This window comes from Melanaphis sacchari, unplaced genomic scaffold (assembly GCF_002803265.2).
Source record: "Melanaphis sacchari strain LSU unplaced genomic scaffold, SCAv2.0 Contig9_pilon_pilon, whole genome shotgun sequence".
Classification (NCBI taxonomy): Eukaryota; Metazoa; Arthropoda; class Insecta; order Hemiptera; family Aphididae; genus Melanaphis; species Melanaphis sacchari.
The window spans coordinates 1,326,997-1,349,811 of record NW_020271711.1 but is presented as its reverse complement, the minus strand read 5'-3'; the positions used below and the strand labels follow the sequence as shown (position 1 = coordinate 1,349,811).

Below are 22,815 nucleotides of genomic sequence, written 5' to 3'. Positions count from 1 at the left end.
TTACCAAAATCAATATTCATTACAATCGATAGTTGTAAATAATTACTTATTTGATATTTCTTATATATGACTAATAAATTATTATTGATTACAACAATAAATATTTTAAATTGTATAATTTATTTCTTAATATTAAAAAGAATTAATGAATTGTTACATTCAGAAAATAAATAAATAAGTAAAAATTATTAACTAATTTACGAAATGAGTGTTTTTAAATAATATTTATGTTATACAGTTGGTATTGAACAATGATAGATATACTAAATTAAAAAAAAATAAGTTAATTTAATTGTTTTTGGTTAAATTTACTATACTTATTACTAATAATATAAATATTTTAATCGTTGGATAAGATTGACATCACGTAATCGTCACTTGTTCTACATGTCAGTCATAATATATTGTGTATATTTTATAATGTTGTGTATATGTATTAACTATTTTTTCTAGTTTACATTAAATATTCATGTATACAATTTAATAATATACCTAGGAACAGTAGAAACACTAGAAACTATTTAATGAAAATAAAAATGAAATTGATTAAATTGTATTTAATGACTAAATAGTCTGCACTCTGCAATATATTTAGTTGAAATATCTAAATCAGCAATTTTATGTAAGTATTTCTTTAAATATCCGTAAAATTGCAACTGTAGCATACAGTTAGTATTTACTATGTAAAAACGTGGATTTATCGTATATTCATAATTCACATTCAAAAAATCAATTTTCGGTACACGGCTAAAGGTTATAAAAAAAGACGCATTTATATAGTATGCATCTAATAAAAACTACACATCATTATGGTTTAATGTTGAAATCTATATTTATTAGGTACTCTGCTCAAAAACTAAAAATATAAATAGGTCTGCCACTCTGCCCAAGAAAACATACAGCGTAAAGTATATTAATATGTAGAAACTAGAAGCAATGAACGGTTGCCAATAAATCAACTCTCAAAATACGCGCTTACATATTTTAGTGTACATATTTTTTTCTACAATATTTTATTTTACATTTCCATAATATATGTTTTCTAAATTAAATTTGTGAATCGTAGCACACGCCTCTTCGATTAAATACTATGGTCAATACAATATATACCAGGGCCATACTAAGACGAGGACAAAATATGTTCTATTGGGCAAACAGTTTTAGCCGTTTTAGGGTTATTATTTTATTAAATTAAAATATAAATATATATTTATGATTCTTAGTGGAGCGATAAATGTAAATTTAATATTACTATAATGATTTTTTTTTCTTGTTTGTTTATTATTATTTTGTTTTTTTTTTTTAATAATAACTTAGCTTGAAGCTATAATATGTTATTGCATGTTGAAAATAAACGTTGAATACAATTTAATTTATTTTTATATATTTTAAAATATTATATTTAGACTATCAAACGTTAACAATATTAATAACTAATAAGAAGGTTATATGTTAGGTATATCATTAATAATATTTTGTTTTGTAATAGATACAAAAATTATTAATTTTTAACATTAATGTTAATTTTGATTATATTATTATAAATACATTTAAAATATTTTGAACCAAGCTTCATTATAAATTGTACAACAGTTCATGTCTAGTTTAATTAGTTTAAAAATTAAAGCAAATCAACCTATTATAAAACTTATGCGCTAAGAACATTATCTGTGTTTGTAGGATATTGGTTTTTTACGACAGTTAAATTTTCAATTTTTAGCGAGTTATGAGCATTTATGTTAATACACATTAAATTACGCTATTTTATGTACTCCAAACGTGAACTGCTAGCCGCTAGCGTAAACTTCACATGTTACGCTTACGTATTTATAAGACAGAGACAATTGATATTATTAAGATTATATTTTTATTATTATTATTACTATTTCATATCACAAGATATGATAAGGTGATATTGAAAATAGTGATTACATTATGTTGTACAGACGGTAGATATAAATGATAATAAATTATTACTGGCCGTCTGAAATTTAAATTTTTAAATAATACATTTTAAACTTAAAATAAAGCCAACAACAGCTATGTTTGTCTTCTAGTTTTTAAAAATAATTTCTAACGGTATAGAACACATACAGACTTAACAAATTTTAGATTTTTATTATATGTTATGTTTATAAAAGTATTATAATCTATATGGAGAGACAACAGTTTTCGTTGTCTTACGGTGATGACAATGACGTTGGTGACTACTTATATAACTTCCCAGCGGGTAAAGTATCATTACTATTACAAAGTAAACATATCCAATGAGAACGGTATTAATTCAAAATTCACAATACTAGATTACTATGAATTGTACGATGATCAATTAGAAGACGAGAATCAGTATTATCAGTCAAATGTAAATGCAGAAATTCATAATCAACCCTCGTTTTGGAGTAATCTAACATTTCACCAGTTGTGCACTCAATGTGTTGTGCCTGCTGTTTGGAGTACTGGCAATCTACTTGGAACTACACTTATTCTATGCATGTTTTTTAGATTATTTATTGTTATATGTAAGCAAAACCCATTATATTAAAACTATTTTTTTACAAGTTTTAAAACATACTCGTAATATGGTTTCAGGTAATAAAATCAAAGTAGTTCCTGAAGCAGTCTTACACACTGTATGTGCCATATGTGGTATTCTACCATTAATTATATTTCATGAAGATGGAGACGTGTATCAATTATTACTACAAATTGTGTTGTACCCTATGTTCTGTTACATTTTGTCTATAATATGTATATTAACTTTAAAACACCATTCCTCTATTGTGTTCTCTATTATAATCCTATTAACATTATTCTATCGGTGAGTTAGTATTTACTTTAATTATATTAGTATTATTAGTAATATTACCTATATATTATTTTAGATTACATTTTTAATTTAAAGTAAACATAATATTTTTAATAAAAATATTATGTATTAGACATAGAGTTTATTTATTATGTAGTATGTGTATTTAATTTTAAATTTAATAACTTATTTTAAATTCATACAAGTATAGTGATTAGTGCGACCTCTAAAACTATTGATATCTAGTTAATATACAAATTTATAATAAAAATTATAAAATATTGTTCATGCTATGGTCATAAAAAGATGAAAGTACTAGTATGTTTTCAATAAAGAATTTAAAATAATGGTAAATAATTTTAGAATAACATGATATAATGTTAAATATTAGTAAATAATACTAAAAACCTATGTATTAGTTTCAAGAGGATGTCAGCTTATTATAATTAATTTTTTCTTTCTAATCAATGTGTAACATAGAAAATTTGCATTCAGTTGAATTAATCTGGTGTTGTTAGCTTTAATATTACAGTGTATTTACCTATTATCATACATAAAGTTCAAAACATTATCTATTTACTGTATTTTAATTTTTCTGTGATGTATCATGATTTTTAAATTTGAATATTCTGTATGCATAACTTGCATAAAAATTTAAGTATAAAAAATCTAACGTTCAAAGACTGATCACTTCCTTAATTTTTATTTAACGATTTACACATTCACTTTAACATTTAAAACTAACAACACAAGACTGATTCTATTGAATGTTACATTATTTTAGTAATAGTGCTAGTTAGTCAAAGATGGAAAATAAATAGTATAATAATATTTTCAAAAAAAAAAAAAAGTTAATATAAATCTAAATATTTACAGTGAATGTTTTACAAATGATTCAAAATGGCAAAAAACCAAAAGTGCTCATATGCTAATGTCAATGAAAGCAATGGCAATATTATTTGATATTCAATCGAATAAATTGCATACATTTCCTTCAGTTTCTCAGTATATAGGTTATATGATGTGCGCAGGCACTGTCTATTTGGGTCCATTTTTGACATTTCAGGAATACTCAAATGCGTTTTTGCTCTCTGTTAACTGGGTAATACATTAATTAATTACTTTTTTTTTTAACTTAATTGTATTTTATACTTTTTATTTTATTTAAGAACAAGACCAAAGTCTGTCGTTTAATATGGAAAATAATTATTTCATTGCTTTGCTTCGTTTTATCGATTTGTGTTGTGGATTGGCTGTTTAGCAAACATTTATTGACCAACAATAAAAGGTTTGAATTATACCAATCAATTTATGTTTAATTTATAATTTATTATAACTTTATGTTACAGTAGTTCAATTATCAACATTTTTCTAATTATGTACAAACAAGCTTTGGAGTTTCGTACTGGTCATTATTTTGTAGCCTATGCATCTACTGTATTTGCAACTGTTTGTGGATACCATAGTGAATACAATAGTGAAATATTAGTAACCCATCCATTGATTATGGAATGGCCACGATCTCTTCTACATGTAGTTGTGCATTGGAATGCACCAATGCATTATTGGTTAAAAAAATGTGAGTTACTAAAAAAAAAAAAAAATGTTGTAATAATTATGTAAATTAAAATAAATTTTGTATATTTATTTAGATGTATTTGAAGAAGTACTAAAATATGGCAATAAAAATAAAAAACATAGAAACAGATTTATTGCTATAGGGACCACATATTTAGTGAGCTCTCTATTACATGGATTTGAACGACGATTATCAGCTGTATTACTTTCTCTTGCTGCTTATACATATGTAGAACACCAAATTCGAACAAAACTGGCATCAAGATTTCCAAGCAGATTTTCTTATTATGCTAAAAACAAATATTCTCACCATAATTCAAAAACTTACTTAAGTAGCTTAAACCAAAAAAATTGGTTCTTTTGGAGTATTAACCTTATGTTTACTATTTTAAACATTATACATTTAGCTTATCTTGGTTCCATAATTGATATGTCTGTAGAAAATTCTTATAATACTACTTACCAAGAATCTTTTGCTCCTTGGAGTCGAGTATCGTATTTTAGTCATTTTATAATGTTAATTATGTTTTTTATCAGTATTCTACTTTAAATATAAAATAGCTAAATATATGTAACTCTTGTACACATAATAAATATTTATTTTTTATTTATTAATATGTTATTCAATTAAATTGAATTTAAAAAAATGTACAAAAAGAAACAATTAAAAAAAAATAAAATAAAATAGTAAGAAAATGACATTAAAATAGTAATATTAACAATACTTATAAATAGTAAGGAAAATCAAGTAAATGAGGAACCATAAATTGGCCAACTTTATCATCCTATCATTTTATACAAAAAACTATCACTAGAATAAAACACGGACATTAAATAATTAAAAAGTATTTATTATATTATAATGTATATTTATATACATTTAATTTCCTTTGAAATGATAACTTAAATAAATCTACAAAGTAGATGGAATATTACATTTTTTTTTTTTTTTTTTTTTGTAATGTGAACTGTGCATTTATAAGAAAAATTAAAATTATAAAAGTTGACTTAATTGATTTAATTTATTTTCTCATGTACTATTACACATCAATATAATATTTAAGAACTATAATATGCAGAGTAATTATCTAAACAAAAAAACACTCATTATTTCAAAAATTATAAAGATATATTTTGCACCATTTGAAGTCTTAACAAATTGTAATACAACATTTTTAAATTTTTATACCATATCGAAATATTTTTTAGAGTATTTGATAACAAAAAAACTGATTAATAATTCGTTCAAAATTTGATTTATGAATAGAAATGGGTACTTAAAAACATATTGTTCTTCAGAATATTAAATTGAAATTATCAAAAAAAAAAAAATAATAATAATAATAAATATCGAGTAGTTATCTATTCCACTTTAAAGGTCATAAATACTTAATTTAAATTCAATGAATAGGTAAATTATTTATATTAACAAACGATTCACACTCTTATCATTTCTGAGGCCTATTTACCAAACAATTATAATACGTCAATAATAATATTTAAGTTTTGACAAATATTTTTATAAGATTCTGAATGAAGCGATGGATATATTAATTTTGTGTCTTGATACATTTTTTCTCGTAGAAATTATGAAAATATCAACTTCTTAGAAGGTTTTTAGTAGAAAATTGGATCTAGTTTAAATTTCTGAATTACAATAAAATAACTAAAATTAGTATTTTTTTATTTAAACATTGAATTAATTTTTAAAAACTCATACTAACGTATTTTTAATATTTTTAAATGCCTAGTTAAGATGTGAAATCTTGTATTAAATTTCCAAGCACTTCAACCTAACCTAAACATTTTATCAACTTTATTAGTATCAAAATACAATTGAATATAAATATCACCTAGAAAATAATAAATAATAATATATTTAATATATACTATACCCACAAAAATACATAAGCATGTTAATTTTATAAATATACATACAAAATATCAAGATATAGAATTGAAAATTCAATTATAATTTATAATGCTTGTAAAATAATTCAATTTTTCTTCTGTTAAGCCACAAAAATAAAAAAAAAAACAATGTAAAATTAATATATTAATTGCTCTGTTTAAAATATTTGCAAAAATTTTAATATATTATCAAAATATTTGTTTGGTTGTTTTGATTACCAAATGAAACACTCAAAATAATTTTTTATTGTATACAATGATTTATTATTGAATTCAAATTTAATACATTTATTACAAACCTGATCAACTTGAAAGCTTTTTTCCTATTTCAAAAAATATTAAAAGAATTATACTTTTGACCAACTAAAATACAAAAAAAATCTAATTTTTACTAAAAATTTCCCTCAGTATGAACAACTAGAGCATTTTTATACTAAAAATGTGTCTTCAAACACTAAAATAAAAAAACATTCTTGTAAAATCAATCATTTAAGAATCTAAAGTAATAACCATGAAAACAAAAAACTGAAACTGACATTTTTATTCAAAAATGCTGTTTTGAAAGGATTAAATTATATAAACAATATTTTCAAAATATAAACTTTTTGCAATAAACAGTGTTAACTGAAATATACCTATACAAGTATACATGTAATCACAGGCCCAAAAGATCATACATTTACATGTTTTTACTAAATGAACAAAATAATTATTAGATCAGCTACAAATTTAAATTATGAAAATCCAAATATAAAATTGTATTTTTGCATATAATTTCATATTTCTAAATTTTTTTTTATTTATTTGCATATTTTTCAAATCTTTCATTGTTAACTGCAAATTATTTAAATATTATGTAATTTTTAAAATAAATTACTTATTATATTATATAAGACCTAATGATAAATAAAATATAAAATATATTTATATGCTTAATAGCATGGTGCCTATCAGTCTTTGATAGTAAATTGTAATGTTAAAAAAGCATAATCATTTAATGAGTTTTTTTTTATTATTTTATAGTTTTATTTTTAAATTTCTAGTTTTATTTTTAAATGTTCCCATAGTAAAATCATAGTTTTATTTATCAATTTACAAAATTGAAGCATTAAAAGTTTTTTTACTCATATTATATTTAAAAGAAAAACTAAAAACATATGTCATTGTTTTTAAGCACATGAAAACATACTTACATGGTAGTTTTTAGTAAATTAACTTCCAGGTCTTAATAGTCATCTAGTATACTTGCTAACTATTTTTTTCTCAATTTTTTTGAATTTAGCTTAAAAAAAAATAATAATTTAAATCGGTACATTCAAAGTTTAAAAGAATACAAAAATCACTCATAAAGATATGATAGCTGTCTTTTTAATATCTTACATAATTAATTAATGACTAATTATATACATGATCTATGTATAAACTATGTTATATTTAACTTGATAGTGTGACCAGTATGTAATTGTAGTTTCAATAATATGTATTATTAAATGACAAAATTAAGTCAGTGATTTCATATTTTTATTTATCAAATGCTCAGTGAATTTATGACATGAACTTAATCAAAAAAAAAACAAAAAAAAAACAAATATACATGCATGACAATAATATAAAATGTAAATTTACACAAATTTTAAAATAATATTTACAACATTGTCTAAAATTATAATGTACATGATATGTATGAAATGATATCATATTTAAAAATAATTAAGTATCGTTTTATATAAGTTATAATATGCATTTAAAATACAAGTTTTTTTAAGATCAGTTGTTTCTGTAAACAAGCAACAACAAAAAAAAATAAAAATAGATCTCATTCAAATAAATAGTTGCATAATTTCACTAGAATGTACAGACTAGAAGTTACTTATATGCATATTTTACGCATCATTATGATTCAATAATTAATTATTACAAATATTGAAATTACCCTGTTTAAAAAAAATAAAAAAAATATTACAATGATATGGCAAAGAAGATAATATTAAATGAGTAATAATGATATTCCATAATACAGTACCTATGATAAATAATATTTTATTTTCAACAAAATTTTTAAGTTTGTCATACCACTGAAACCACAACCAATATACCTAAATTAAAGTAGTTAAAAATTAACAATTATTATAATATAATTTGACGTTTTTTTGACCAGTAGTAAAAAAAATCTGTTTGTGATGTATTACTAGGGTCAAAATTCAATTCATAAAGAGCTTCTTTCCTCCAAATCTATAACAACAACCATGAGTTAATAAGTATAGATAATATAGTTAATAAATAAAGCCAAGTTTAACTTACATTCACGTCTTCAGGAGATGGATCTGATATAATTTTATTCGAATTAGACAGATCTTGTTTGGTTACTAATCTTATTTTGTATAAGACATACTTGTAAAACATTGCATAGTAATTTGAAGATAAATCTAGTTGAAATGTAATGGCAAATCTACTCATACATTTCTAAAAAATATAATAATATTTAAGTATACAATTTATTTCTAGGTAATAGATTAAATTTATTTTTAGTTTTTTCTTACGTACATTAAGTATTTCAGGTCTCAGGCTTTTTACGTTAAAAGCATTGAAAAGATTTATTGAATGAAACAAGGTACAACCATACGAATCCATATTGCTGATGGGTACAACATTATTTAGTTTTCTTAAATAATAATCTATTAAAAGCAAACAAATAAAAATGATGTAATTAACTTCAATTTCATAAAAGGCTAGGCATTAATAAATGAATATGTTTAAAGTATATTAGTGTAGTATATAAGTGCATTTAAATGTTAAATTTGACAAATTACTTTATTATTATTACAAATTAGTTACACAGAAGTCCACAGAAAACAAGTAAACCAAAATACATTTAAATTAAATTATTCATTTTTTTTTAGATTTAACCTGGGTAAAATAAAATTGACGACATATTTTATCCAGCTTTGAATTTACATTTGTATAAATTAGCTAATAAGGAATAATTTGTCAAAAAAGTTATATGTTCGATATTATAATTTTTTAAAATCTGTAGAGTGTAAAAACCGAGTTCTATTTAATATACTTTTTTGCGTGAAATTAATTAAAAGTATGTAGATGTGGCCACTCTAATTCTAAATCTCGGTGACATTTTTAATCCCAGTCCCTTGAATTAATAATACATACAATTTTATTATTTTATTGAACAATAGGATAAAATTGAAGGTTGGTTATCTTTGAAATTAATCTAATCAAACTACCTTAAATTCTACTTTCCTAAACCTGGTATTAAATTAAACTTTACAAAACAATACAAAATATTTGTAATACTCACCTAACATTTGATTTTCATTGTTGGATACTTCCGAATTACAGCCATCCATATTACTAATTAAATTTACTAAGGCTGTTAATGTATTTGTATCAAACAGTACACCTGCATTGATATTTAATATACCATTGATGTATTGCCCAGCATAATAATTATGTTTGTGTTTATTGACATTCAAAAATGATATTAAGTGTAATAAGTTTTCATAAATTAACCATACATTATCCTTGGCCAAAAATATCCAATCATATTTAAAGTTATGTGAATTATATTGGTTATGTAAATACATTATAGTCTGACAGAAATATTTCCATGGTTGTGATGAATAAGTATCAGTTACAACTTGCCCAATATATTTGTGCTTTTGTTTACTCACATATATTTTGTTGTTGCCGCATTTATCAAGCCAAACATTGTGTTGCATAAGTAATGAGTCTATATTATTAATGAATATGAGACACAAAAGCGTTGTATTACGATTTATAGTTGATTTTGTTAAATCCACTAGATGATAGTGGTGATGATAATTCATCTTTAATTGACTGTTAAACATTTTAACAGGAACTGGTGTTAACTTTGTGTTGTCTTCATAATTCAATAGCAAATAATAAGTATAAACTGATATAATGCCAATAACAAAGCCCATTAATAAAGGCATTGGCAATGCACATATTTTTGACTTATTACCATTTGCGCTTCTAAACACCATAGCTGCAGTTAAGATTTATGAATATATTATGATATACATTAATTTTGAGGCCTCGTCAATTTTTTTTCGAGTGTTTTTCATACATTCTTGGTAAATTACAATTTATTAAAACCATTTCAAATTACTAAATAGAATTTACATGTAAATAAGAAGTTAGATTTTTTTTACCTGCATTTCTACTTTTAACTTTGAGACTATCATTTTTACTTCCTAACGGCTAACAATAAAGTTGCACTTGTACAACTACAACAGAGTAGTAGTCAGTAGACAATAGTGAATAATGAGCAATGAGCATACAATTTCATATTAAAATTTAAAACTTCGTACAGACGTACAGTTCGTATGATAACTCCCGTACATTTGCTACTTATCATTTCTGATAAGACAGGAAACCACACTGCTGAATAAGTTATTGCCTATGCATATCTCAAAAGGGGTTTTATTAAACGTGTAGTTTTTAGATATTATTCAAGATTTGAGTTTAATAATTATTAATATTGAGATTATACTATTAAATAATTTAAACATCAATTTATCAGTAATATTAAAATAAATTATTGAATTATTTAATAAGTATCTATTATGCATATTATTATGTAGCTACTTAATTTTAAAAATAATATTAAAACAACTTTTAGTGATTATTTTTTAGGAAAAAAATATAAACAATTTCTAATCTTGTCGTTGCCGCCTGTGTTCTTTATGATAGTCTATTTTTTTTAGTCTTAAATTATTATTATTACTGTAAGTATAGTTCAATAATTATTGTATGCTGTTAAAAAAAAAAAATACTGTGCTCCTAATCTAAAATATATATGCTACAAAATATACCTAAAATACTAATCAGTGTTTATTTTAAGCACATGTTTTTTTTTTAATTTTAATTAAATATAGATTCTTTAGCTTGATTTTTAATTTTTAATAATTGTTAAACTTTTACAATACCAATGTGATTTTGTATATTACCTAGATGGCTAGGTAATTAATCATAAGTATTATTTATGAATATTTAGGTAATTAAATATTATATTATTGGACGTTTTAAAATTATGTAATCATAAATAATTGAAATTAAATAAAAACCAAATAGGTATGCATTCAATCACTTTCATTGAAAATGCCGTGTGGGAAATATTGTATTTTAGATATTTTTTTTCCACAATTTCAATGAAAATAATTTAACTATAAGGTTAATCTAAAAACCTTTTACTTTGATACTTATCATCTTATTCGTGATATGGGAATGAATTATGAAAGAGTAATTATGCAAATTACCACAAAAGACATAGTAGATAAAAATCAACCCTAGGAATGTATTATGTACCAACTAATTATTATAATTTATAATAGGTAGGTATTTAAGTTTCTACATAAAAAAATAAATTATGTCATCTATTATTATGAAATTATATTTCACAATTGGCGTAACAAAATTTACACGGTAATTATTATTATCTATGTACATCCACGATCCACGTACATTTCCTATTCCTATGTATTTGTCTTAATTTTTTGTATACAATTTATATTTAATATAAACTCTACATTGTTATTAACAAAAATTATATACTAATCATTTTTTTTTTTAGAATATATTAATATACCACATGAAATGTAATTATGTATGTCTAGCTAAAAAATATGAATAAATCCAAAAAAAAATATTCAAAATGTATCTCTATTGAGAAATATGGATCCAGATTTCAGAAACTTTCATATAGCAAAATTACTTTGTATATTGATGAGTATAGCGTAAGGTACTGTACACCACTACAGCATTTAACTATATTATGTTTGCTTGACGTCTAGGTTTTTCATACAATCGTTAATTTTGTCCCTGTTGTAAATTAATCAAAGTCGAGAGAAAAAAATAATAAATCATGGATTGCAATAATTAAATAGTACACATAAAAATCTAGTAGGTAATGTTTGATAATACTATACTTATATACCATACAAATTAAATGTTATATAAATTAAAATTTAATTAAGATTTTGAATAAACTGAGCAGCAAAACAAAAACGTTTTTAAATATGTTCCCAACTATTCGTTTAATGCCTAAAAAGTAAACCGGCTAAGCCATTGTCAAACTATTAATTAATCGAAAAAGATGCGGGTTTAAAGCTGTGTTGTATTTAGACATGTAGTACCAAATACCAATATAAAACATTTAATAAAAGAAATTATAAACATTCACAATATGAATATCACAGTATACACTATACAACCATCGTCATAGTTAATATCGTTCACTACGTCTGAGTGGGACTGTATCTTTTGGGAGTGAGACACAGCACACGTTCATAATGTTCATAATATGTGATTCGTCCATGGTCCATCCAATACCATTTAAATATCACACAACCCGATTGAACTTGAAATCTATTCAGGTTTTTTTGTTCATGTTGCAGAGTAGTCCATAAATTTTACTATTATGGATTTTGGAATTTTTCCAGCCATGTTCCCGAAATTGTCTACCTCCATTAGAACGTAAACAGTGCTGCGGTGCTGGCGCGTGCGTCCGATCCGATCATCATCATTGCCGTCTATCTTATCTCTTCTGTCCATTGGTCGCGTCAACCGCTACTCGACATGATAGATATTAGATAATAATAATGTCAATAATATTAAAATTTAAAACAATAATTGCCAATCATCAAGATAAAAACAATTGTCCACATTGCCTTGTATAACACTCAGTAATTCCTAATGGCTAATACCTTTGTGCCTAAACAGAACGAGATCCCTCCTTCGATTTAAACTGCTGTACATCGAGTTTTTATTCTTTTTATTATCATTTATCACTGCAAACAGTACAAACGCCATAACAACATTCGCGCGCGCATACGCACACGCACACGCACTCACCCAAACTACTACTTTACACACACACGCACGCACACATACACACACACTGCGCGTGCACTGTACGCAAACACGCGTACACACTGACACATACACTCACACAAATTACAAACGTTGTGAACACACAATACTTCACTAATAATAATTAATAATTATTATTTATTTATAATAATTATTATTATTATTGTCGTTTTGGATTTATCGCGTTGACCACCGACCCATTACGAGGTCGGACAGCAGACATCACGTTAAATACGAACGACAATTGTGTTTTCATTTTCATCAAAAACGTGATCCGCTGTGTACGTTACCGCGCAGCCACCCGGCATTCTGCTCAACACCAATCAAGCAACTAAGTAAGTAGTATTTTTCCTTATGCGCTGGTCGTTCGTCATCTAGTGGCCCACTAATCTCTATGGCGATGGCAATTCCTACCTAATGTTTTGAGTTATCGTCGATGTTTTAAAATTAGGTACTTAATCGTTCTCGGCCATCTTAACCGTTTCTTTATCAGCCCTCCTTCGATTCTCGCTAAAAAACGACAAGATTTGTTAACTTTTATTATTAACCTACTCTCCTTTTGTTTTGTTTTATTGTAGAATACATTCCTTTGGCTGTTGGTCACTTATTTTTGATCTTTGTGTCTCTAGTATCTCTCAATTTCAAATAATGGCTACCAATGTACTGCAAACCAACAACACTGGCAAAATTAATAACAAACGCTTGGCATTGGTACAAATTGTAAAAATTGATCTGAATGCTGGAAACAACCCCGAAACCCAGGATGATGGTATTGTATACTCACCCGCTTACATTTCCACTACCAATACTTGTGTCTTGAATAGTGGAACATCATCTCAGGGGATACAATTTCAATTATTGGGTAAGTTAATAATTTGTTAAATTATAGGAGATGATGAAAATATTTAATTTTATATTTGTTTAAAATTGATATACCTATCAATATTTATGTCAGTATAATTCTTAATCTCTTATAATTAATATGCTAAAATCTTCATAGGTTAATAGAGTTTATCTTTTTTTTAAATTTTAAAAAGATTCATGTACTTAAGGTGGAATAAAATTAAAAATAAATAATCTAGGCACCTATTTTTTTATTTTTTGTTTATTTAGCAAATTTATTTTAAAAATCTTTTAAATCTTTAAATATCTCATAACTAAGGTTTTGAAAATAAAATATTTTAACAGTTTGGAGAATATGTGCTACAAGGTTAATTACACATTTATATAGATAAGAACTAAAATAGATCCATAAAAAGTTGTGACATTTTTCAATTTTTTCTTTTAGTAAATTGCTTTGTTAACAGTTAGGTACCCTCTTATATTTATTGGTATCTTTCATTTGTATTAAGAGGATGTCGCACCCACATGTATTGTCTCCATCTTAAACATGACAACATAGTAAATTAGCGTTCATCAGTTTCAATAGTGTGCTTTTAGTTTTGATATTAAAATAAATTGACCTATTATCAAACTTTTAGGTAAGATTATTATCTGTGTTAGTCATTGGTTTTTTACGATATTTTAATTTTTAAGTGAGTTATGAGTAAAGACCAGAATTTTATGTGTTTGCATGTTCATACTGAGTATAGCACTTATACGAGGGTTTGAAATGTGGGCGATTCAGAGACAACTAATTCCATAGACCAAATTTAATTTTGCATATTACAGCATATTTGAAAGGTTGGAACATATTTTTACATAAGTGCATATAATGTGCATATTTTTTATAATCTTAATAAATAATCAAATTATTTCATGTCTTTATTTTGAAAATTATAATTTTTTAAATATATTACTGTCATTACAGTATAGAATTTTATCTTTTCTAGTTCGATACTATGTTGATAAACTATTATCTAACAAATTAAATTACTTTTAAAGTTACTTCTTAAAGTTGTATAAAAATTTAGCATTCATTTATTGGCAACACCATAAATTTTGTTATATTTTATTTTTTTTAACTGTTCTAAAAACATAAAGTTATGTTTTTTTATTTTATTTAAATATTTTATTGATATACTTAGATATTAAAAGGTCCAACACTCCTAATTTTGTTATATTTATTTGTTTTATTTGTTCTAATATTTGTAGTTGTTTAAAATAATATACATTTGTGATGCATATTTGATCATATTTTTCAATTATTTGTGCATATTTTGAACTTTTGGCTTTGCATATTTGCATCATATTTGCCACATTATTAGTGCATATAATTCTGGCCTCTAGTTATGAGTACAAAAACTATAAATATTTAAAAATGCTCAAAATGCTCTTAAAAATCAAAATATTGTAAAAAAAACTAATGAGAAAACATAGAAAATGTTCTTACCTAAAAGTTTGATAATAGGTCAATACACTCTTAATATTAAAAGTAAATGCACATTATTGAAATTGGTAAACGAAAATTTACTATAACGTATGTGAGTAAGACAACATATGCGGGTTTGACATCTTCTTAAGCTTTAAAATGTTTACTAACTAATGTTAAAAATTATTGTTATTTTTAGAAATAAGAATTATTTATTATTATTTTTATTAATTAATTAATTTTTTATTTAATTTTAAATTACTAAAAACTTTTACCTATGTTATCTTAGTATACGTCATTATCTAATAAAAATATAGCCATTTTTTTAAAATTTTTGGTTTAAAATTAAGTATTTTAATTTACTAAGTTTCTTATAACAAATAGTTGGTTTAAATTTTTTCATAAGCATTCCCTGTATTGTTTGTAGTATGCTGCATTTTCTCATTCAATTGTACCCACAAATTTTGATAGAATATATTTCATAATAAAATGAATAAACATAAATAATATTATATATTTAATAGATGCCTAGGTAAAAAGTTTAATATTTGATTTAATTTAATTTTTATGAAATAGTTAAAAAAAATCTTTAAAGGAATCTATGTATAGGTATTGTTTAACTTCAGAAGAGTAAACACATTCATCAAATGTTTGCATTATTTATTTAATAAGATAGTTCATTACTTTTAGTAAACTTTATTACAAGTAAAATGTGTGGATTTATATACATTAAAATGCTTAAATATGCATAAATATATGTTACTCAAAAATTATCTGTATATTTAAATAAGACAATTCTGAGTGGCTAATTTATAATCAACACTAAGCCAAACCTATTAGAGCTATCGATTTAAAATGTTGAGTGTAGATTAATATTATTATAATTCCATAGTACCTACATTTAAAAAGGATTTTCAAAATTTTGATTTTAAGGGGTTAAAAATTGACAATAAATAAATAAATATGAAAATATGACTTAAAAATGACAAAAACAAATCACAAAAAATGATAACCCTAAAAAAATTATGAATATTTGTTAAAAGTTAGTAAAAATACATTATATTATTAAAGCATATTTTATGTTGTCAAAAGTAAAAATAACATCTAGCAATTGCCTTATTCTATTGAATCTTTATATTTACCTAACTCGTATACAACTTGTGTAAAATATTATTTCATAAAATATAAATTTGATGTAGGCAGTCTGTGCAAAACAAAAATTATGCGTGTAAAGATGTTAATTAACAAAATTTAATAATAAATACAATAAATTGAACTAAAATGGAAAATAGGACCTACAAATGAGAAAAAATGACTTTAAAGGTAGAAAAAGGCAAAAAATGCAAAATAAAAATTTATTGTTTAGATTCACATGTTTATGAAACACATTTGTGGTCAGGAGAGCATCGTCTTATAAGGTCCAAAAAAAAAAATAAATACAAATTCGTTAACTTCCGAGCCCTAGTTATGAGCCTCTAGCTCACATTTTTAGGCTCTTTTTCACATGAACAATTTTATGTGGCATGCTCCAGAGTCGGTACGCCTACAAGTTTAGTAATTTTGGTATCAAATTTTAAATACATGAAATATATTTTATAGAAGTTTTATAGTAAAATTGTTGCATAAAATATTATTTTTATTAAAATTTTACAGACAAAGCCGTGAAAACGGGTAAAAAATTAAAGATAAAATATTTATTTATTTATAAATTATAATCATCTAATTTCTGATTCAATATTTTATTTTATTTATATTATGCATAAAGGTGATACCATCAAAGATATCATGCTGTAGGTTTTATCCAGGATGTTAATACCCGAATTAATTTATTTCAATATCATTTAAAATATTATTTTTGAAGTTCTTTAAACATTTTGATTAGCACTAAAAAGTTTTATGTTTTCAATTTACAGTCTTTTTCATGAAAAAAAAGTATAGCATTTAGATGAAAACCATAATTTTTGCACATCCAATGTGCCTTATACCTCACCACATTTAGCCTGGCATTGGTTTTTTAGCTTAGTCTACATGTATGAAATAATACCTTTCTTTTGCGAAACAAACAAAGTATACTTTGAAAAAAATATGCTTAATAGCATATTAATAGTATATCATAATATTAATCACAATAAATATGTAAATGCATACATATTTGTGCTTTATTTGTGTTGTTAATTGTTTTAAAAATTATTAAATTAAATTTACAGCTATCATAAAGTTAAAAAAATGTAAATAGACATTTAGTACGCTTCAGTTTGTGTTTTTTGCCTCTTCTGTGAAGTTCTCTTTTATATGCCATAAATTAATAATAATTGATAAGTAACTACTAATATATAACATAATATTATTATTGATAAAGATATGTAAGTTTACTAAATAAAATTATTAATCCATTTTATTGAAATTATTTTGTAAGTAATTTTATTAAATATACTTAATATAATTCAATAATAATATTCAATTGAATTTAAAACCATATTATTCTAACTTAATCTAGGTTAGATTATATAAAAAAGAAATATGATACTTTTTTTATTAATATTATGTCAAAAAATCACAGTTAAATTATTGCATTAAAAATATAACATAAACTGTCATCATTATAATTTAATCATGCTATTGATCTAAAAGATAAAAATGTACAATTAATTTTACATTACACGTAAATTAGGTGCTGTTTAGCTGTTAAAAAAATCTTTTTTTTTTTTAAATAAATTTTATTTTAAATAATAAAATTTAAAAAAAAATTATATTTATTGACTTATTTAAATTATTAAATACAATTTTCACGAAATCAAAAAATAAGTTGATAAGTCAGTAGATTAGATTAAACTGGTTTAAATAATATTTAAAATTTCCTTTATGATTTTATTTTTTTAAATTATAACTTAACATTTTTTCTAGATGGTAACAATGAGAGTATTATAGAATTTACTCCCAGTTATTCAGTAGACTATTGTAAAGTTTCCAAAGACACATATGCCATACAGTTTAATAATTACACATATATGTTAAAGTTTAAAACACATATAGGTAAAGTACTTTAAATTTTTTTATTAATATTAAAAGCAATTTTATGAATTTTAATTATTACTTGTTTAAATATTTTAAAATTAGATTTATATGAATTTACTGTATTATTGGCTCGTGCTAAAAAAGGAAATGAACTCTCAGTTTTTTCGAATCGAACTGATGAAGCATCAGCGGCACAGTATTTCCAGGTAATATATGATCTAAGAATATTAATTTTTTATGTTTAATATATTTATTTTTGTTTAGTTTTATGGATATCTTTCTCAACAACAAAACATGTTACAAGATTACATACGTACAAGTACCTATCAAAAAGCAGTGCTTATTAATACTATAGACTTTCAAGACAAAATTGTACTAGATGTAGGCGCTGGATCAGGAATATTATCATTTTTTTCTGTTCAAGCTGGTGCTAAAAAAGTTTATGCTGTTGAAGCAAGTTCAATGGCACAACATGCTCAGGTATAGAATATTTAAATTAAAAATTATAATAATAAACTTTATTTATTATTTATTCATTGTTATTATTATTTTATTTTTTTTTATGTATATTTGAAGACTTTGGTGGATTCTAATAATTTAGGAGACAAAATTTTTATTGTTGCTGGTAAAATTGAAGAAATTGATTTACCTGAAAAAGTAGATGTTATTATATCAGAACCAATGGGATATATGCTCTACAATGAACGTATGCTTGAAACTTATTTACATGCTAAAAAGTGGTTAAAACCAGGAGGTAAATTATATTTTAGAATATTTTATATTATTTATTTACTACAGATTATTCAAATCCAAAAATGTAACAAATATTAATTAGAGTTGATAATTCATTAATTACTTTTATTTTATAGATATTAATTAATTATAATTTATAGGAAAAATGTATCCTAGTAAAGGAGATTTGCACATAGCTCCATTTACTGATGATGCCTTATTCATGGAGCAAACAAATAAAGCTAGCTTTTGGTATGTAAAATATATTGTTAAGTACTTAATTTATTGAAACACGTCAAATATATGAATAATTTAAATAAATTAAAATATCTTTGAATTTATATTTTTTTTAATTTATCAATTATTCAAATTTTAATTGTAACTCAATAATATCTTATTTTTTGTACAATTTTGTCAGTAAAAATATAAATTTCAATGTATGAATTCGATTATCAAAAATCTTAATCATATTTCTTCCAAAGTTTAGTGTTTTTAATATTATCTAATTTGTAAATCTAATTTGAAGGGTTCAGTCATGTTTTCATGGAGTTGACTTGAGTTCATTAAGAGATATGGCTATGCGAGAATATTTTCGACAGCCAATAGTTGATACCTTTGATATTCGTATATGCCTTGCAAAGTCTGTCAAACATAGCTTAGATTTTCTCACAGCTACTGAACAACAGTTGCACAAGATTGACATTCCACTTGAATATTATATACTTGAATCTGGAACAGTTCATGGACTAGCTTTTTGGTTTGATGTTGCATTTCAAGGCAGCAGCCAAACTTTATGGCTATCTACTTCACCTACTGAATCTTTAACTCATTGGTATCAAGTCAGATGCCTTCTCGAAAAACCTATTCTTGTTAAAGTTGGTCAAATTTTAACTGGTAGTGTATCACTTCAAGCTAATGTTAGGTTAGTATAATGAAATTGTATAACATACTGTAATTAAATTTTTATTACAGTGTTATTTTATAAATATAATTAATATCATTCTAGACAAAGTTATGATGTTTTCATAAATTTGATGATTGATGGGCTTCCACACACAAGTTCTTCCAACAATTTGGATCTTAAAAACCCATACTTCCGATATACTGGTCAACCACCACAACCTCCTCCTAGTGTGAATACTATATCACCTAGTGAAAGTTATTGGGCAAACTTGGATCTTCAAAGTACTACTTCTGGTATTTTTTATTATAATATTAAGTATCATAGTTTTACTAACAGCGATAAAACTTAATTTAAATAGCTTTAAACATGGTTAATGGCATTCCATTGAACGGTTATGCTACAGACATTTCCATGGATATGCAAACATCTCCAACTGCTGTAGCCAACAATGCAAATCTTATAAATTTAGGTAATCAAACAATTATAATATATATATATATATACAGTCGAATTCGCTTATAACGATGTCGTTTACAACGATATTTCGGGTAAAACGATTCCAAGCAATGTATTTGATTGGTTTTATATCTTATGTGTTGTTACATTTTATAATCCAAATATAACGAAGTTCAGTTATAATAATCAAATTCTTTTGGTCCCTTGAAGATCGTAATAAGCGAATTTGACTGTATGAATAATAACTTTAAGTAATATAAGATGAACTATTAAATATATTTATTTTATGAAATAGTTACTGTACCTCAACCAAATATTCATCCAGGATCTATAAGTAGTACTGGACGACAACGTGTTAGTACAGCTACTTCTACAGCAGGAGCACAACTCATTGGTGGTGGAATATCTCCAACCTTATTTACTTCCAACCAGGTAGATATTAAGTAGTTTTATTGTTGTAAAGCAAATGTTCCAAATGTAATATTAAGTATTAATTGTTGATTTTAAAATAAAAACGTAGAATTGTTGAATTAAAAACCCCGTTTAAAAAAATTTTCAGACATTTTAGTAATTTCGTTTTAATTTATAATTTTTTAATTGATCATCAATTTTTTAGAACCAAAATCAACAACTTTTGTTAGGAGCAGCAACAGCTGCTGCAGGAGGTTCAACCACTGCTATGGGAAATTATCCAGTTAACAACAGTTTAATGATTGGAGACTATGTTGCGCCCAGCACTGGTGTTTTAAATATTTCATATCGTTAACTTATTACATTATGGTTTATTTGTATTACAAAATAAATCTTAAACCGGGACAAATTCAAATCCCTTTTTAAGGAGATTCATTTTTCCTAGCATAAATTTACCATCTACTCAAATATTTGATTTATCTACAATAATTATATTTATAGTTTAAATGTTTTAATACAAACTATTTTTATTTATGATTTTAAACTCAAGTAGGATTATTAATTTTAAAAAGGATATGTATTCCTGTTTCTCATTTTTTTCATAAAAATAATAATATTTTTAGCTATCAATATGATAAACACCCATTGTTTTTATATTTTCATTTGAAATAAACTAATTTAAATCGGTTTTAAATATTAACAGTTCTTAATAACAAATTCTCTTTATTTCAAAATTGTATTTTAAAAGTAATATATATAAATGTACTTTAGCTTCATATATATGATTCAAAATTGTTAAACTAGTTTAGGGCTGATTGTTTGATATTTAAAAATAAAAATAGTTGTATGATACCTAATAATATAATACATGCAAAACAATTGTAAGTATTAATTATTTTATAACTAAAAAATAATAATATTAATACTATTATTAAAATATCGAAAATCATTAAGCTAGAATTTATTACTTTTTGATTTACATATTGTTATTTAATAGTGTATAATAATTTTAACTAAGCCTTTATTGTTAAAGTTGATTAAATGAATCAATAATAATTTGGCAATAACTTTATGTATACTTTTTTTATAATTATTTTTCTTTGTAATGTTTTTTTAATTTGGTAAATATTAATATCTAAGGTGTGCATTATTCTACCTTTACTCTAATTATTTACAAGTGTTTTTAATTCTCTGATGTGATTTAAATATAAAATATCATAGCTTTTTTACAATATACTTTAATATTAATTCATTATTGTGATTCCTATGTATACATAATATACAGTAATATTTTAATTAAGATAGTACAGTTTGTAAAGCTTAATATTAATAAAACGTTCAAATAAATTTATCACAACTAGGTACTAGCTATTTTATATTTTTATTTGATAAAAAAATATTATTTTATATCCTGTGTGTAACTATTATGTATATTATGTAATTAATATCAACTAGGAAATATAGGTTAGTTAATTTGAAAAATTATCAGATTTTAAGTTGATAAGAAGGTATTTTATTGATTAATGTTTAAAAAGGGAGACAAATTATGGAAAAGACTAAATGATTTTTACAAAAAAAAAAAAGTAGGTGAGTGGGAGAACATAATTGGGGTCAAGCTTAATAAATAAAAAATATATACATATATATAAAAGTTGTCTTCAAGTAAAAATATATATAAAAAAAGAAATATATACACTTTGTCATTCCGAAACCTCCCGGATCCCGGATAGGTGCTCAATATATATGTCCCTTAATAAGGAAATAGTATTGCTTACACACAATTTC

The 22,815-nt window shown here is 24.0% G+C and overlaps 3 protein-coding genes across 5 annotated transcripts; 2 read left to right on the top strand and 1 right to left on the bottom strand.

The window, feature by feature from the left end:
- Nucleotides 1–1,990: 1,990 nt before the first annotated feature.
- Nucleotides 1,991–4,934, top strand: LOC112603225 (protein-serine O-palmitoleoyltransferase porcupine). The gene is made up of 7 exons (XM_025351716.1): nucleotides 1,991–2,230; nucleotides 2,304–2,519; nucleotides 2,590–2,818; nucleotides 3,683–3,908; nucleotides 3,976–4,094; nucleotides 4,156–4,385; nucleotides 4,459–4,934. The coding sequence occupies exons 1-7, from the start codon at nucleotides 2,155–2,157 to the stop codon at nucleotides 4,932–4,934; spliced, it is 1,572 nt and encodes a 523-aa protein (XP_025207501.1). The 5' UTR covers nucleotides 1,991–2,154.
- A 3,373-nt stretch (nucleotides 4,935–8,307) lies between these two features.
- On the bottom strand, nucleotides 8,308–10,658 carry LOC112603236. Its single transcript, XM_025351727.1, has 4 exons — nucleotides 9,609–10,658; nucleotides 8,840–8,970; nucleotides 8,597–8,758; nucleotides 8,308–8,527 (listed from the first exon to the last, which is right to left on the bottom strand). Exons 1-4 carry the CDS (start codon nucleotides 10,312–10,314, stop codon nucleotides 8,423–8,425), a joined length of 1,104 nt encoding a protein of 367 aa, XP_025207512.1. The 5' UTR covers nucleotides 10,315–10,658; the 3' UTR covers nucleotides 8,308–8,422.
- A 2,607-nt stretch (nucleotides 10,659–13,265) lies between these two features.
- LOC112603266 (histone-arginine methyltransferase CARMER) lies at nucleotides 13,266–21,532 on the top strand. Of its 3 annotated transcripts, none has more exons than XM_025351772.1 (12): nucleotides 13,266–13,536; nucleotides 13,831–14,063; nucleotides 18,417–18,545; nucleotides 18,630–18,733; nucleotides 18,792–19,007; nucleotides 19,104–19,281; nucleotides 19,421–19,511; nucleotides 19,786–20,181; nucleotides 20,266–20,444; nucleotides 20,522–20,632; nucleotides 20,915–21,051; nucleotides 21,236–21,532. In XM_025351772.1, exons 2-12 carry the CDS (start codon nucleotides 13,850–13,852, stop codon nucleotides 21,383–21,385), a joined length of 1,905 nt encoding a protein of 634 aa, XP_025207557.1. In that variant the 5' UTR covers nucleotides 13,266–13,536; nucleotides 13,831–13,849; the 3' UTR covers nucleotides 21,386–21,532. The 3 variants fall into 3 exon arrangements, with proteins under 3 accessions (XP_025207557.1, XP_025207554.1, XP_025207555.1); XM_025351769.1 differs by having other exon boundaries at nucleotides 20,266–20,456; XM_025351770.1 differs by having other exon boundaries at nucleotides 13,780–14,063; nucleotides 20,266–20,456.
- Nucleotides 21,533–22,815: the final 1,283 nt, after the last annotated feature.

Excerpts from the sequence above, each read along its gene's own strand:
- LOC112603225 (XM_025351716.1), top strand. The coding sequence starts at position 2,155 with ATGGAGAGACAACAGTTTTCGTTGTCTTACGGTGATGACAATGACGTT. Across the intron at positions 3,909-3,975 it reads TTTTGCTCTCTGTTAACTGG|AACAAGACCAAAGTCTGTCG; the intron begins GTAATACATTAA and ends ATTTTATTTAAG. Across the intron at positions 4,386-4,458 it reads GCATTATTGGTTAAAAAAAT|ATGTATTTGAAGAAGTACTA; the intron begins GTGAGTTACTAA and ends ATATTTATTTAG.
- LOC112603236 (XM_025351727.1), bottom strand. The coding sequence starts at position 10,314 with ATGGTGTTTAGAAGCGCAAATGGTAATAAGTCAAAAATATGTGCATTG. Across the intron at positions 8,759-8,839 it reads TGAGACCTGAAATACTTAAT|AAATGTATGAGTAGATTTGC; the intron begins GTACGTAAGAAA and ends TATATTTTTTAG. Across the intron at positions 8,528-8,596 it reads CATCTCCTGAAGACGTGAAT|ATTTGGAGGAAAGAAGCTCT; the intron begins GTAAGTTAAACT and ends TTGTTGTTATAG.
- LOC112603266 (XM_025351769.1), top strand. The coding sequence starts at position 13,850 with ATGGCTACCAATGTACTGCAAACCAACAACACTGGCAAAATTAATAAC. Across the intron at positions 19,512-19,785 it reads ACAAATAAAGCTAGCTTTTG|GGTTCAGTCATGTTTTCATG; the intron begins GTATGTAAAATA and ends TCTAATTTGAAG. Across the intron at positions 20,633-20,914 it reads TGCAAATCTTATAAATTTAG|TTACTGTACCTCAACCAAAT; the intron begins GTAATCAAACAA and ends TTTATGAAATAG.